The sequence below is a fragment of the Oryctolagus cuniculus genome, chromosome 1 (assembly GCF_051225735.1).
Source record: "Oryctolagus cuniculus isolate XC-2025 breed Fujian yellow rabbit chromosome 1, ASM5122573v1, whole genome shotgun sequence".
NCBI lineage: Eukaryota > Metazoa > Chordata > Mammalia > Lagomorpha > Leporidae > Oryctolagus > Oryctolagus cuniculus.
In genome coordinates, this window is record NC_142867.1 from 19,581,917 (window position 1) to 19,596,190 (window position 14,274).

Here is a 14,274-nt window from a genome sequence, read left to right on the forward strand (position 1 = left end):
AGGCCAGCCGCCAGGGTCCACACCGGGAGCTGGTGACATCCGGGGCAGCGTTGTCCGCCGCTCTGAGACATTTGGGGGGCGCCTCTGCGTGCTCTCTGGGGACCCCAGACCTCCCCAGCTCCGGCACCGCCCCTTGCAGCCCCTCCACTCCACACCCCCCAAGTTTAAGCTTAGAATCCTTGACAGAAACTAGGGGAGGGGGCAAAGAGGCCGGCGGCCGGGGTCGTGCGTCCATGCGTGACGTCTTACGGGGGAGCCTTTCCAGGCAACGGGGGTGGGAAGGCCGAGAAGGAAATATTATGATTCGTTTCCCTCTTCATTAAAGACTTTTTCCTACAGTCATGCCAATATAAGCTCCCTCTCGTCGGCCAGAGCAGCCAGCGCCGACTGCACGCTCTCGCAGGAGAGGTCCCGGGACTCTGCGGCTCGCAGCCCCGCGTACGCCTCATCCAGAACCGGGCCACGGCCGCCCGCCCCCGACCGCAGCCCGGACCGCGGGGGTCCTGCAGGCCTAGCGCGGCGCGCACGTGGTTAACACCGGCGCGCTCGGGGCCGCCCCTCGCCAGAATCCGGCCTGCTCATTGGTGCGGGCCGCGGAGCTCCTGGCCAATGGGAGGAGGCTGCGAGCTGCGGTCCGCGGCGGCGGCGGCGGCGGGGAGGGCGCGCGAGGAGAGCCGGGCCCGTGCGGAGGGTCTCGACCCGCGTGGAATAGGGTCTCGGGTCTGCACGAAACTCGCGACCGTCTGCACAGCAATCCCCCGGTGCCCTAAGACCCGTGCCAGAAGCATGGCCTCGTCCCCGCCCGCGAGCAGAGAGGGGGCGGGGAGAGGAGGGCCTCCTCCGACGCCCCCTACCCAGTTCGAGGGTCACGCTGGGCCCCCAAGCCTTAGTTCCCTTTGCTGCGCGTCCAGCTCAGTTCCTTCTGCCTTCCAGACTAATCCCAGCGCGGGGAGCATTGGTGGGGCAGCGAGGGTCTTTGTCTGGGGTGGGGGAGAGGGGGCGTTCCAGGCTACTGGGACCGGCTCAGGCTCCGCTTGGTGCCCCTCCCCGGTTCGGTCTGTGCTTGGCGGGAGGAGGGAGGAAACCGGAGCGGGTCCAGGCTGGGCTGCGGGATGAGGGATGAGGGATGGGGGCGGGGGGAGTCCCGCGCCCGCACATTCCTTCCGAGAGAGTGAGCTGGGGGTGGGGGGGGAGATGGGAGGGGAGTCCTCTCACATTCCCCCATCTCCTTCCCAGGCAGGCTGCGCCCACAGGACTCCCCTCCTCAAACACACACTGACCCATACATTCCCGGACGCTTACTGGCCTCGTGGTCACTAGGAAATTGCCCCTATCTCCAGCTGGAGGGCCCCGCATCTGAGTCACTGCTGTCCCCAGCGTCTGCGTGTGGGGGGAATGCGATCGCCGGGGAGGGGGCTGGGTCCGGGATCCCCCGCGGTCAGCATACTCTCCCTGTCCTCAGCATCACCCGTCCAGGCACTTGAGGTGTCCTGAGACACCTAGCACTTGCCTCCCCAGAGTTCCAAACCGTGGAGGGCAAAGGACACCCCCCCACCCATGCACACTCCGGAGGTCCGCGTGCAGGGCCCAGCCCTGCGCTCTCAGACAGCAGGGGCCTCCGTTTCCCCATCCAGTCTGTGTCCTTGCTGAGGTAGGGGTGGCAGGGACAGAGGCAAGAGAATCAGCCCCCAGAGCTCTGGGCTCTGTCCTCTGCCCTGGCCCCTTCGGAGGCTGGAAGGGGTGAAGCCAGCTCCCTCCTCCCGCCCCCAGCCTTCCTGGCAGGACAGGGGGTTCAACCTCCAGCCTCACTCATCCCGGTCCCACAGACCCAGGGAAGGCGGCCGCTGAGACTTCATATTTTCCCCTGCTGAACCATTCACCACAGAGCCCAAGGCCAAATAAACAGAAATGCTTGGGTGCATGCATGTACGCATGCGTGCAGCACACATATGCACACACGCTACAGGGTCATGGGCTGGGCGCTTCCTTCTTAGCACAGGGTCACCCCACCTCTCTGACACCACACACCAAAAGGCACACACAGCCAGCGGCACGTTCAGACACGGCCACAGCCAGCCTGACACACCCTCCCAGCTCACGTGGGCTCCCGGTGACAGGAGTGAACACAAACCAAGCAAGGACACATTGATCTGATGGCCTCAAACAGACACGGGTTCACAGACACGCACACACTCATACGTGCAGTCAGTCCGGGCATGGGCTCACACAAACATGGGCATGGTCTCTCTCTCTCACACACACACAGCGTGTCACATGACGACGGGACTCAATGCTGACTGCACAAAGCATGCAGCGGATCACCTGAGCCCCAGGGAGGGAGACTTGGGAGCACCGGACTTGCCTGGGGCTGGGACAGTGAGGGCTGGGGCTGGAGGAGTGGCCCACGTGGGCTCTGAGCTTTTCTGGGCGAGTGTGCTGGAGAGAGAAGAGAGGAGGAGCAGGGATCTGGCAAGTTCCAGGGAGGGTGGGCGCTCTGCAGCCCCCAGCTGCTGGTTCAGCCCCTACCAGTTTCCATTCCTGACATTGGTAACCCTGCCCTGGCCAGCCAGTGGCAGCCACTGGCCAGGCAGCCCATGTGCTGTGGCCCAGCCCTGAAGCAGGCGCCAGGCACTGTCTGGGCAGGAGGAAGGGATGGTAGTGAGTGCCACCACCCAGAGCCGGGATTAGCTGTGACTGGCACCACAGCAGGGCACAGCAGCCCACAGTCTGGCTGCTGGACACGCTGGTCCACAGGCAAGTGGCCAGAGGGTCTCTGTGGGATAGCTCGGGACACTGGAACCCGAGTGCCAGGGCTGGCAGCTGGGGCCTCTGGCGACTGAGGGCACCCAGTCCCATCATTTATTCGTCATTCATCTGTTGATGACCCGTGCATTCGTTCAGTATGCACCAAGCACCCACTGTGTGCTCAGCTCTGTGGATACAGAGGACGGCAGCCCGGTTCCTGCCTCCCACGCGTGTTCTGACTCGGGGGTGACCGCTCCGTGTGCAAGGGCAGGCTCCAGCCTTGCACTCTGATCCCCCTCTGGGGCATTTTCTGCTTCGCATAGACAGGAATCTTTTAAACCCCAAAGTGACTGATCATGCCCTTTGTATCCATCGGTGCCTCCCCACAGCCCAGGTGCCTCAGCCGAGCTGGGAACGCCCCGGCCATGCTGCCTCTCTGTCTTGCCACAACCCGTTCCTATGGATTTCTGCAAAAGCATGGTACGCTCTGATGTTTGCTGAGTGACTGACTGACTGACTGACCGAGTGGCGGATGAAGGAAGTGGCAGTGAGCTCCGTTACAGCAGGGCCTCCAGGAATGGCCGTCCTGAATTCCGCACCGATGCCAGCTTCCTACTCCTGCTCCAGGCAAAGTTTCCATGTGCCTGGACTCTTTCCCACAGCTCCTCCCTTTGTGGGGCCTGCTGTACCCATCCTGCAGATTGTCCCCCAAGGCCTTTCTGTTCTTCAGTGCCAGCCAGGGACCCCGCTCGGTGCTGGAGGAGCCGTCTGCGGGCTTAGGCCAGGCCGAGGGGTGGAAGCAGAGCCTGGGGACCGGCCGGAGCTGCTCCCGGCACCTGGCCAGCTGGAAGGCCCCGCTTGGCCGCAGCCTACCTCCTGGCTCTGGCCAGAACTCTCCTGGCCTCTTCCCTCTCCTCCGTGTGCTCAGCATTCAGCTTCTGGTTTCGTCGGCGTCCCGGCCCCTGTCTGAGTTATCCTCAGGTTTTATTTTTGGAAGGAGTGGTATTCTCTCTCCTTATTTACTCCCTTCCTTTAGGGAAGGGGTGGGACCCCTGGGCTCGCCTGGGGATCAGGCTATGGCTCCAACCCCTGGGGTCCTCCTGAGCCTTGGGACCCCAGGGGATGCTTCAGACCGAGCCCCCTGTCTCTGCCCCCCTCCTGCACCCAGCATGTCACTAACACCTGCCTTGCACGTCTTGGAGAGCCTCACCATGCCCAAAAGAAATCACGACACTTTCAGAGCTGGAAGGAATTTGGGCATCGCCGGCTCCGCCCACGCCCTCTTATTTGCAAAGGCAGTGCAGTTCAGTGGTCACCAGCAAGGGGGGCAGACAGACCTGGCTCTCGTCCTGGTGCTGCTGCATACTGTGCAGCCTTGGGCAAATTACTAAACCTCTCTGAGCCTCAGACTCAGCTCTAGAACAGGAGTCCTTCTGTCTTGCCCTATTACCATGAGGATGGCATGAGGGGACATCTGTCACCTGCGAGGCTGTCACCCAATGTAGCTCCACTGCTTTGCTTACAGACGGGGAACACTGAGAGCCAGGCATAGGAGCCGACTCGTCCAGGACCACACAGCTCAGGGCAAGCAGCCTCCCCAGGGCCCTTCACTCGTCTCCATCTCCCTTCCAAGAACAAGGGAGGGGCTGGCACCAGCCCACAGCGAGAAGTTTCTGGAGTTGGTCAGATGGGCAGTTCCCTGGGTCTCCCCCGTGTCTGCCTCCTGCCACCCTGCTCAGCCCACCTCTGGGGTCGGGTTTCCTCCAGGGCTGGGGGCCTCATCCTTGCCCACTGAGGGTGAGGGGCCCCGGAAGAGACCCCGGCACTGATGCCCGAGGTGGACCCCAGGCCGGGGGGATCCAGAGCAGGGGGGATGCTGGGTCCTGACATCACACAGAGCAGAGGAGCTGGAACCACAGCCACGCGGGCCAGCTGGGGCCATTCCAGCGCGTCCAGATGTCTCAGGAATGTGCTGAGCTGGGAACTACCTCGCTCCTTCCCTCACCCCCCACCCCCCAGCTGCTTGCTCAAGCCCGGCCTGGGCCCCACCCCCTCTTTCATCTCCCCTGGGAGGGCCTCGCACTCACTGTCCCTCAGGTCCCCCGCCGCAGTCCACCCTCCGAGTCCGCTGAAGGGTGGTCATTGGCAGGAACCCTTTGCCCTCTGCAGACCCCACGGGCTGAGGCTGGCCGTGGAGGGTGGAGGGTGGAGGGAGATGGGCGCCCAGGCTAACAGGGAGGGGAGCGCTCTGAGCAGACAGTGCAAGCCAGATCCCAAATGTGGAACTGATTTGCAGCCCTGCAGAGAAAGGGGTTGAAGGCTCGGGGGCGGCAGAGGGCAGTGCCGGGCCTCCCCGGGGCGGGGGAGGAGGAGGAGGAGAGGGGCTCTGGGCAGCCTGTACCAGCTCGTGGGCGGCAGGGCCAAGAAGCCAGGTGCCACTCTGAGATGGGCTGCGGCTAAGGGCTCAGATCCTCCTAGGCCTCTGCCTTGTCTGATGGTGGGGTTCCGTGCTATCAGAGGGGCTGGAGGGGGGGTCCCCTCTAGGGTCCTCGGGTTGGGCCGGGAGGCAGGACACGGTTCAGGTTGGAACTCCTCAGCCCCAAAGAAGGACAGCCTGTCCCTCTGCAAGGGCGGCGCCGCCCAGGGCCTCCCCGGGCCAGCCTGGCCCTGAGCGCTGGGATGACAGAGCCAGAAGGGAGCTGGTACTGCTGGCCCAGTGTGAGAGTCACATCAGGGCATGGGATGAAAGTCAGAATAGAGGAGGCGGGGCCCGGGGCCAGCTGCTGCCTCAGGCTGCCCTGGCCTCTGGGAGGGCCTGAGATGCTTCCGTCTCCCCTGTGGAGGCCCCCACCCCCTGTCAACCAGACAGGCTGACAGCTGAGACCCCCCAGTGCCTTCTAGATCTCCCAGCACCGAGGCAGGTCCAAGGAGCTGGGCACCACCACCACCACCTTGTCCAGGCCAGAACAGTCTTTGGCTCCCTCCTGCTTGGTGAACAAACTCCCAGCCCCCTACCGTGGCATCCAAGTCTGTCTGACCCCAACTTACCAAGGGAGAGAGACTCCCTCATCTTTCTCCTTCCTGCAGCCTAGCTGGCCTGACCACTCTCAGCTCCTTCAGTGCCATAGGGCCTTTTTTATACCATTCCCGGTGCCCTGTGTCTCCTCCTTCCATCCCCCCCCCCTTAAGGCCCAGCTCAAATGCTGCTTCCTTCAGGAAGCCTCCCCGGATCACTCAGCTCAGATGAGTCGTCCTGCACTCTGGAGATGGTTGGGCCACTGGTTAACAGCATGCCCTGAACTCCAATTCTGCACAATGGGGCCCATCCCTCCCTCTAAACTTTAACTTGCCTGGGACAGATTTTAACCTGCACTCCCTGCAGAGTCTCACACAGGGTCTAGTGCACGCTAAGTCTACTAGCAGTGACAGAAATCAGAATCCTGGCCATTATCTCTGTGCCCGGCATTGCTGTAGTTCCTCGCACACAGGATCGTGGGTAAGCTTCAGAAGATGAAGCAGGCTCTGTCGGCACTGCTCACTCCATGGGCAAGGAAGCTGGGGCAGGGGTCAGATTTCTGCAGACCCAGAGCCTCTAAGTACCCACAACTGCACTGGTTGCCTCCCTGCACCCCGCACAGGGTCAGGGACAAAACGAGGGCCCCCTCCATGCACCAGGTCCACACCCAGGGGCCCCAGTCTGCTGCTTCCCTGGCCAGCCCTCTCCTGATGCCCCAGACAGAGCCCTGTGAAGGGACCTGGGGCTTCTGTCCCATGGAGCAGAGCTGGAGGAGGGGGGAGCTTCCTCCCAGGGCGTCCCTGTGGGCAAGGAGCAGCACAGTCAGGATGAAAAGGCCAGCCGGGTGGACAGGGCTCACGGCGGCAGGCAGGTGCACTGCCTGACAGGATCCCCAGGACCCGCTGTTTCCCCATTTCCCCTGCTTCATCGAGGAAGAAATGCAAACCTTGGCCCATGATCCCACAGGTGAGAGGTGTGAGAGCCAGGATCTGCTGCAGGGTCTGGGCAGGGGTCAAACTGACCATAGCTGGCCACCCCACCCACCTCGGGCATGGCTTGGTTGTGCGTCTGTCCTATGGACTCGCTGCCTGTTCAGGCTGGGCCAGGGCTGGGCACCTGCTCTCAGGACTGTCCTGTTGGGATCTGTCCAGAGGAGGGTGGACACCCCTCAACCCATTCATATGGCCAAGATACTCAACACTGGGTCTATTTCTTAGGCCAGGTGGCACGCTCCCGTTTTATTATACTTGAGAGTTCACACACAGGTGCTATATCCTTTTAGTTCACAAGATAGTCCCCAACAGAAAGGCCATGGTGATAAAAGTAAAATTTAGAGGTGGGATTGAGGCTAAGACGCACTGTTGAATGAATGAATGAAGAATGAATGAAATCTTCTTTAAAAAGAAGGCCATCGGGAGTGGAAGTATGGAAGCATCCTTCCATGTCGCGGTTCATCCACCCACCTAGCCACTCCTCGCTCCTCTCTACCCCCCACCATCCTGCCACACCCCCACCCCCATCCCTCCTTCCCTCCCCCTCCCCCTCCCTCTCTCCCTGTCCTTCTTCCTGCCTATTAACACTTCCTGAGCTAAGAAACAGCCAAAAATAAGTAACTGACACTCCCTGCCCTCCAGAGACTCTCAGTCAAGTTCAGGTCCCAGGGAAGTGACTTGCCCAAGGTCACAGAGCGCTAGGGAAATGAGGTGCTAGGGAAACAGGCAGCGGGAAACCCAGGGGACCAAGGCTCAGGCCCCTGTGCCCCGCAAGCCCCCTCCATCATGGCCAGCAAAGCGCCTCCCGGCTCTCCGTGAAGGCCTCATGAGCCTGCCTCGCGCCACGGCTGCTTTCGTTTTTGTTGTTCCTTTGGAAGGGGAGGAGGGGGCAGAGGCTGCTGCCGTCCAGCTGCTGTGTCAGAACAGCACATCCCAGCCCAGATGTGTCAGCCCCGCGGTGACGGGTGACACGGCTTCTGGGCCAAGGAAGGGGCAAGGAGGGCTCTGTCCCAGGAGAGGCGGGGAGGGGGTGCGCCGAGCCTGGCAGCGGGAAGCTGGGACTGCTCTCGCGATGAACTTGGCTGGGATGGGAATGCGTCTAGGCCCTGTAGATAAAGATCCATGACATTCCAAGGAAACCGATTCCTTTCACATATCGCCACTGAAGGTCAGACTTCTGGGTCGCGTCTCGCTGCTCTGAGCTTCCCCTGAATCAGATCTGCCCCCAACTCCCTCCCACAGTTCCCCCACCCTGCTCTGGGGTCTGGCCACCCACTCTCGCTTCCCCAGGCCTGCTCAAGGGGCTTACACAGAGCTCAGCCGGAGCAGTGCTCACGGTCTTGCCTGAACTCCACCCAAATCTTCCTCCTCCATCCTGCCCCCCGGAGCTCTGAGATTTCCCAAAGAACAGCCTGTTCCGCAGCATCTGGACCTGGTTTCTCGAGGGAGGTTCAAGGGCAAGCTGGGTCCCAGCCAGTGATGCTCCGGGAGGGGTCTGGGTACCAGCACTTGCAGGGTCGGGGCGGGAGAAGCTGCTCTGGAGCTGGAGGTGTCTTTCTGCCCCCCCCTCCTGGGGCACAGCAGCCAGGCCAGGCCAGGCCCTTCCTGGGAGTCCTGGGAGGCCCAGAGCAGCAGCCCAGCATGGGGTGGGATGTAGGGCCCCTCTTATCCAAGGACCCCTCTTATCCAAGATCCCAAACTTCTTTCGCTCAAACCGCTTCTGCAGTGGGAGAGAACCCCTCCTGGGTCTCCTCCCCAGGACTCCTGCCCCTGCACAGTTAACACATCCCCATCCTCCCCAAGGTTCAGTTTTCTCACGGGCGCCAGGGACAAGCAGGGCTGTGCATGCGCATTGTAAGGGCCACAGCTGAAAGGCCCCCCAGTAACTCCTTCACCAGCCAGGATGGGAGAAGTCGGGTGGCAGGTGCCGAGGTCACCTTCTTGGAGAGCTTTAGTCACCAAGCCCAGCTTGGCCCACCACGTGATGGCTCACCGGGGTTCTGATACCCTCTGCTTCCCTCTCTGTTTCTCACTGGACTGCGAGTGGCTAGAGGGACAGATGTGTCTTCTCCATCCAGGTCACCCCGGCACAGGTGCCTCATCAGTGCCCCGGGGGGGAAGGAAGGGACATGTGTAGGAATGAATGAGCCAGTGCATCCCCGGCTGGTCCAGGGAAGCCGGAGGGACCTCCGACAGATCAGGGGACAGAGGGCACTTCCGTGGGCTGTGGCACCCCCACCGCCCCTGAGAACCTTGGGGCTGGGACCTTGAGACCCCTACGATGCCTTACAGTTCTTGAAGGCTCAAGTCATTCTGCTTTTTAAACAATTTTCTCTTCCTTTGCAGGGACTGCCCCAGCCTACAGTAATTTTCTCCACAGATACAGTAAAGCCCTTGAAGTAAAACAGAGCTCACTACAGTGTGGCCAAGGCCTCCTCTGGAGTAGAAACGCGCAAAGCCCTTATCTCTGTTGAGTTGGTGGAGAAGGATCTGGCTCTCGCTCCCTCAGTTTGGTTTGCTGCCTGCAGAAAGGCCTCGTGGTCTTGACGTCTGTGCTTTCTGTGATCCTACAAAGCACCCACCCCCAAAATATTATTTCTCATCGATCCATGAGAACTCAGCTCTGCATTTGACATAACGGGAATTTTAGACTCCACTGACTGCAGTGAGACGGAGTTCTTCCGCTGTCCTTTATCTACCTTGTGCCATGGCACTGTGCTAAGTGTATGGCAACGCACAAAGCTGATATGACTCAATAGTCGTGGAACGTTCTCATGGAGGAAATAGACACCCAGCCCATCAAATAACTGCACGCTGGGAGAAGGGCTTTGAAGGAATGCCAGGACTGAAACAGAAAATTACAGGAGACTCCACTCTTCGTGGTCAGGGGGGTTTCTCTAAAGAAGTGACAGTGGAACTGGGACCACAGGGTGAAATGGCGCGGTGGGGTGGGGGGAGCAGTCCAGATGGCAGAGCAGCAGGTGCAAGGGTCCTGAGGCAGGACTGGGAAAAAGCTTAGCTATAAGCCAAGTGAGTCTGGGTCCAGGCATCCTGGAGCAAGCTGAAGAAGGTGGAGGCCCTAGAGACAGTGATCAGGACGAGACCTGAGCCACAAGTTCAAATCCCTGTGAGTCAGCCAGCGCGAGACTGTCCTGGACCCGGGTCGCAGGGGACGGTGCCACTGACTGGAGGTGACCGAGGGCAGTAACAACTCATTGGAAACCCTGCAGTGTTCCCGAGTGTCAGAGGCAGTGTGGGCTGCAGGACCCTGACGGCTGGAGGCAGATGTGCTTGAGTAGCCTCGTGCCTCCTCCCCCTAGAATGCGGGTTGCACCTTGGGCCCTTATTCGTTCATCCATTCAACACTGGGGACATGGCAGTGAACAGGGAATTGGCTCCCGCAACAGAGGGCGAAGCAAACCAAACCCCTGCCCCAGATGAACCCAATGCAGGCGGAGGACTAGGTGTCGGGGGAAGTCGCCTCTCTGAGTAGGGCCCTGAGAGCCATTCCTCCACTAGCTGCTTTCTAGTGGATTCTACTCAGAGTCCAGTGGGCTTGGCCCTTTTATCCTCTTTCCTGTTGGTGAGACATTAAAGAGAAGCACGCACGTGCATGCGCGCACACACACACACACACACACACGCACACCGCCCTCCCCTTTTAAGGCCTGGTAAAGGCCCACCCACATAGGAACACCCAAACTCACATACTTCTCTAATCTCTCTTAATCTCCAAAGGCTGAGGGTGAGCTCAGAAGCCAGGCTGGGGGCGTGGGGAAGAAGCCTGCTTCAGCCTGAGCTCCCCTCCCCCAGCAGTCCCGTCCCTGGGGCTGGTCCCTGCCCCCCCCCCCCCCCCGTCATTCCCACACCTGGCACCCCGTCATTCCCACACCTGGCCCTGCCAGCTGCTGGAAGCCAATGAGTGCACTGGACAAACATCCTTGCAGCTTCCTGCTGCTCCCCTCCCAGACAACACAACTCTTCTTCCCCCTCCTCCTCCCCACCCCCTCCCAGCTGGGGCTGTGCCGGGATCCCAAGCCCAAACACACAGACCAAGGGTCTCCATCAACAGACGCCAAGCTCCGCCTCTGCTCTTTGGTTCCAGTTCTCTGAGCCCAGAGCCTCTCTCACAGGTGTCAAGGGGAGCCGGGCAAGAGGGGACAACGGAGGTGGCCTCCTGGGGCCAGGGCACATCAGGGACTGGGGACAGTGGGGGAGGGGGAGGGAGGGAGAAGCCCCACACGTGTGGCAAGAAGGGCAGCCCCTCCTGAGGCTGCCTTAGCGTAAAGGTGTCCTCAGAGAGACCAAAGAAAGCCCCCTGCTGCCCAGCCACACCTGCCTGGGCTGCGTGCGCAGGCTGCCATCTGTCCAAGCGGAAGCGTGCTTCTTGCACAGTCGGGCCCAGGGTGAGCGTGCCTTTTGAGCTTTGTCTTCGGCACATGTTTTCCACATGACTTCGCCTGCCTCGGGATTTTTAAGGCAGTAAACATCCTTTCCACCTACCGGACGGAGAGGCACAGACACCGTCCCTGCCCCTCCCTAGCCCTGGAAGCCGTCTCCTATCCTCAGGCGGAATGCAGAGAGGAGGTTGGTGCTGGGGTTGGCCTGGGCTCCCAGCTGGAAGCTTGACCATGGAAATGGAGGCCACAGACAAGGAAAGTGACTTGCTTGAGGGCACGTTGAGCACATAAACGCGCTTCCACGGACTTGCTCGCTCAGCGCCTACAATCATGCTAAGGGCAGGTTCTAATAGCCCCAGTTTTCAGACGAGGAAACCAAAGCCCGGAAGAAAAGTGACTGCTCTGAACTGTGCGACTGGCTACCGGCAGGAAGGCAGCCAGGGCCACACGTCCTGGTTGCTCGCCCAAGACTTCGCTCTCTGCCCCCAGAGCGCCTTTCCTTGGGCCTGCCGCACCTGTCCTTGCCCGGGGGGTGTGGGGTCAGGAGGCACCCCGGCAGGGCTTTCACTCCCCAGCGCTCCCCGTGCTGGATGCACTGTCTGACCGTGCTTTCTTCCCTGCGCTGGACCGAGGCCCAGATGAGCAGCTGGGGTTGCAGGGCTGAACTGAGCGGCAGGAAGAGGCTGCAGGCCCCAGAGCTCATTCAGAAGAAAGCCAAGGGCGAGGGACGCTGGACTGCGAGGGTCTGCGCTCCGGCAAGCCCCCCCGCCCTCTGAGCAGTGTCTTTCAGCAGTGCCAGGAGGGGTGCATGAGCCCCGGGGGCCTTACTCCGCTGCTTGCCTTCTCAGAGCTGTGCCAGAATCATCCTGGGGAAGACTTGATCCAGCCTGTCCCCATTGTACAGACAAAGAAACTGAGGCCCAGGGAGGCACGCTAGTGGCATGGCCCAAGTCTCTGCCGCCAGCACAAGCTCTCTCCCCTTGTCCCTTGTCTGTCTGCAGCAGTGTGCCCCCCCTGACTGGGACTGTCCTCAGCCAGCAGGTACTGCTTGGGATGGGGGGAGGAGATCTCACACCCCCTGCCTCCCTGCCTCAGGCTCTTGCCCCTTGGCTTGTCCCCCATGGCAGTCTGCAGTCTGGGATAGTGTAGGTGGAAATCTAAGGTGCCCAGATCTCCTGAGGACCTGGCTCCTGCCGGCCAGGATCATCTTAGTCCTGGGAGGTAGAGGCCAGCAGGTGGAGGCGCTCACGTGCTTGGCCGCTGCAAGGGGGCTCCCCCTACACTCCCCAGGCAGCCCACGTTTACTCCAGCAGGCTCTCCGGAACCCACAAGGATTCTCCCGACTGAGCTCGTGCCCCTCCCCCATCAAGGCCTTAGGGCCGAGCTGGAGAGAGGGAGGGAGGGAGGGAAGAAGTCAGAGAAGCCACGTTTCCTTAGGGAGGGAGGGGGAAGAGAGAGGAGGAGAAGGGCAGACAAGCCCAGAGACAGATAGGCAGGAAGACAGAGGGAGGAAGAGACGGAGAAAGTCAGAGAGATTCGGGGGACACGGAGGGGGAGCAGCGACCCAGACACACAGAGATGGAGAGGAAGGTCTCCCTCCTCCTGAGCGCGCACCCTGTGCTGCCCGGATCCCTCGTTCCTCCCTGGGGGCGCCCAGGCCGGACTCCTTGGGGGCGGCCTGGGCAGCACCCCTCAGTTTCTAGAGCTGGCTCAGAACCCCGGGTTTCACTCTGACCCCTCTCGGGTCTCTCAGGCCCTCTGAACGCTCCCCGGCGCGCCCCCCAGCGGCGATCCGGCGGTGAAGCCGCCGGGGCCCTGGAGGGGGCGCTGGGAAGGGCGCCGCCACTTTGTGCCCGGTCTGGACCCGGAACTCTGGGGTGGGTGGGGGACGGCTGGAAGCCGTGGGCAAGGCGCAGGACTGTAGTCTCCCGAGCCCATATCCGAAGGTCGGATGGCCCCCGACGCCTCGACCACCCTTTGGCCCGGTGTGTCCACGCGCTGAGTCCTTAGGCGGGGCGCGCACCGGCCCAAGCTCCGAGGTTCGGGTCTGAGCGAGGCGTCGGGGGACCGCGTAGCCGAATCTCAGAGCCCTGAGCACGTGTCCCTTTCGGGGAGCCCAGTCGGGTCCCTTGCGGGCCCAGGCGCGCCGCGCTGTGGAATGGGGAAGGGGAACCCTTCCTCTTACCGCATTGTTGAGGAAATCCGACTCGTTGAGATCCCCCAGGTCCAGGAAGCTGGATCCGGGGAACAGCCTGTCGGCCGGGAAGGGCTCCAGGACGGCGTCCATCGCGGCCGGCTCGGGGGACCCCCTCCAGCTGGGCGTCCCTCACTCCAGGGCGGCGGCGCGCCCAGCGCCGAGCTCCTGCCTGCGCGCTGGCTAGCGGGTGGGGGGGCAGGTCCAGGGCGAAGCCCCGGGGGAGGGGCGGGCGGAGGCGGCGCGGCCCCGGGTCGGGGGCGCGGGGGCCTTAGGGCAGCGGCGCGGAGCGGGCTGGGCTCAGGGGCCCCGGGCGCACCGCGGGCATTTAGCCTACTCCTCCTCCTCCTGCTCCTCCCGGGGCACAGCGGGCTTCCATGGGGAGCCCGGGGGTGGGGCTGAGGGCTGGAGGAGCCCCCCGGACAGGGTGGGAGCCGGGGCGGGGGAGCCGAGTGCTCCCCCGACACTGGGTGGCTGCCGGCCGCTCCGCGCCCTCCGCGTCTCCCTCGGCGCGGCTTCTGTCACTTTCCTCTCGGTGGAACCGGGAACCCCTGGCCAGGGAGCCCAGCCGGTCGAGGCGCCACGCCCCCACATCAATATGCACGATAAGTTAATATTAATGAGAACAGGGCGTGTCTTGCCGGTCGCCCTCCTCTTTTTAAAGAGACAGCTGCAGTCTGGCCTTTTGGGGCAACCTCTGTTTTCTGAACGCTCAAGGTAGGAGCTCATAACAAAATCCTGCAACCCCTGTGTCTTGTTAAGCCATTACCGACCACTATCCCCTGAATCCAGGAGGAGGAGCTTGGTCATCTCCCTTCTTCCAGCCTTATGCTGAAGCTGGAACCAAACCCAAAGCCAGGAAAGTCCACTTCACTGGCCCCAGGCCCACCTCTTCTCAATGGGGAGATGTTCAGCTTCCTAACTCTC

The 14,274-nt window shown here is 61.9% G+C and overlaps 1 protein-coding gene across 2 annotated transcripts in view; it reads right to left on the minus strand.

The window, feature by feature from the left end:
- Positions 1–13,872, minus strand: part of CREB3L1 (cAMP responsive element binding protein 3 like 1) — a 36,078-nt gene extending 22,206 nt beyond the window's left edge. The window contains exon 1 of one of the 2 annotated variants that reach the window (XM_051852776.3): positions 13,339–13,872. In XM_051852776.3, coding sequence (XP_051708736.3) covers positions 13,339–13,440 — 102 coding nt within the window. In that variant the 5' untranslated portion in view covers positions 13,441–13,872. The remainder of the gene's footprint in view (positions 1–13,338) is intronic. The other variant, XM_051852773.3, reaches the window with a different exon arrangement.
- Between the last annotated feature and the right edge of the window lie 402 nt (positions 13,873–14,274).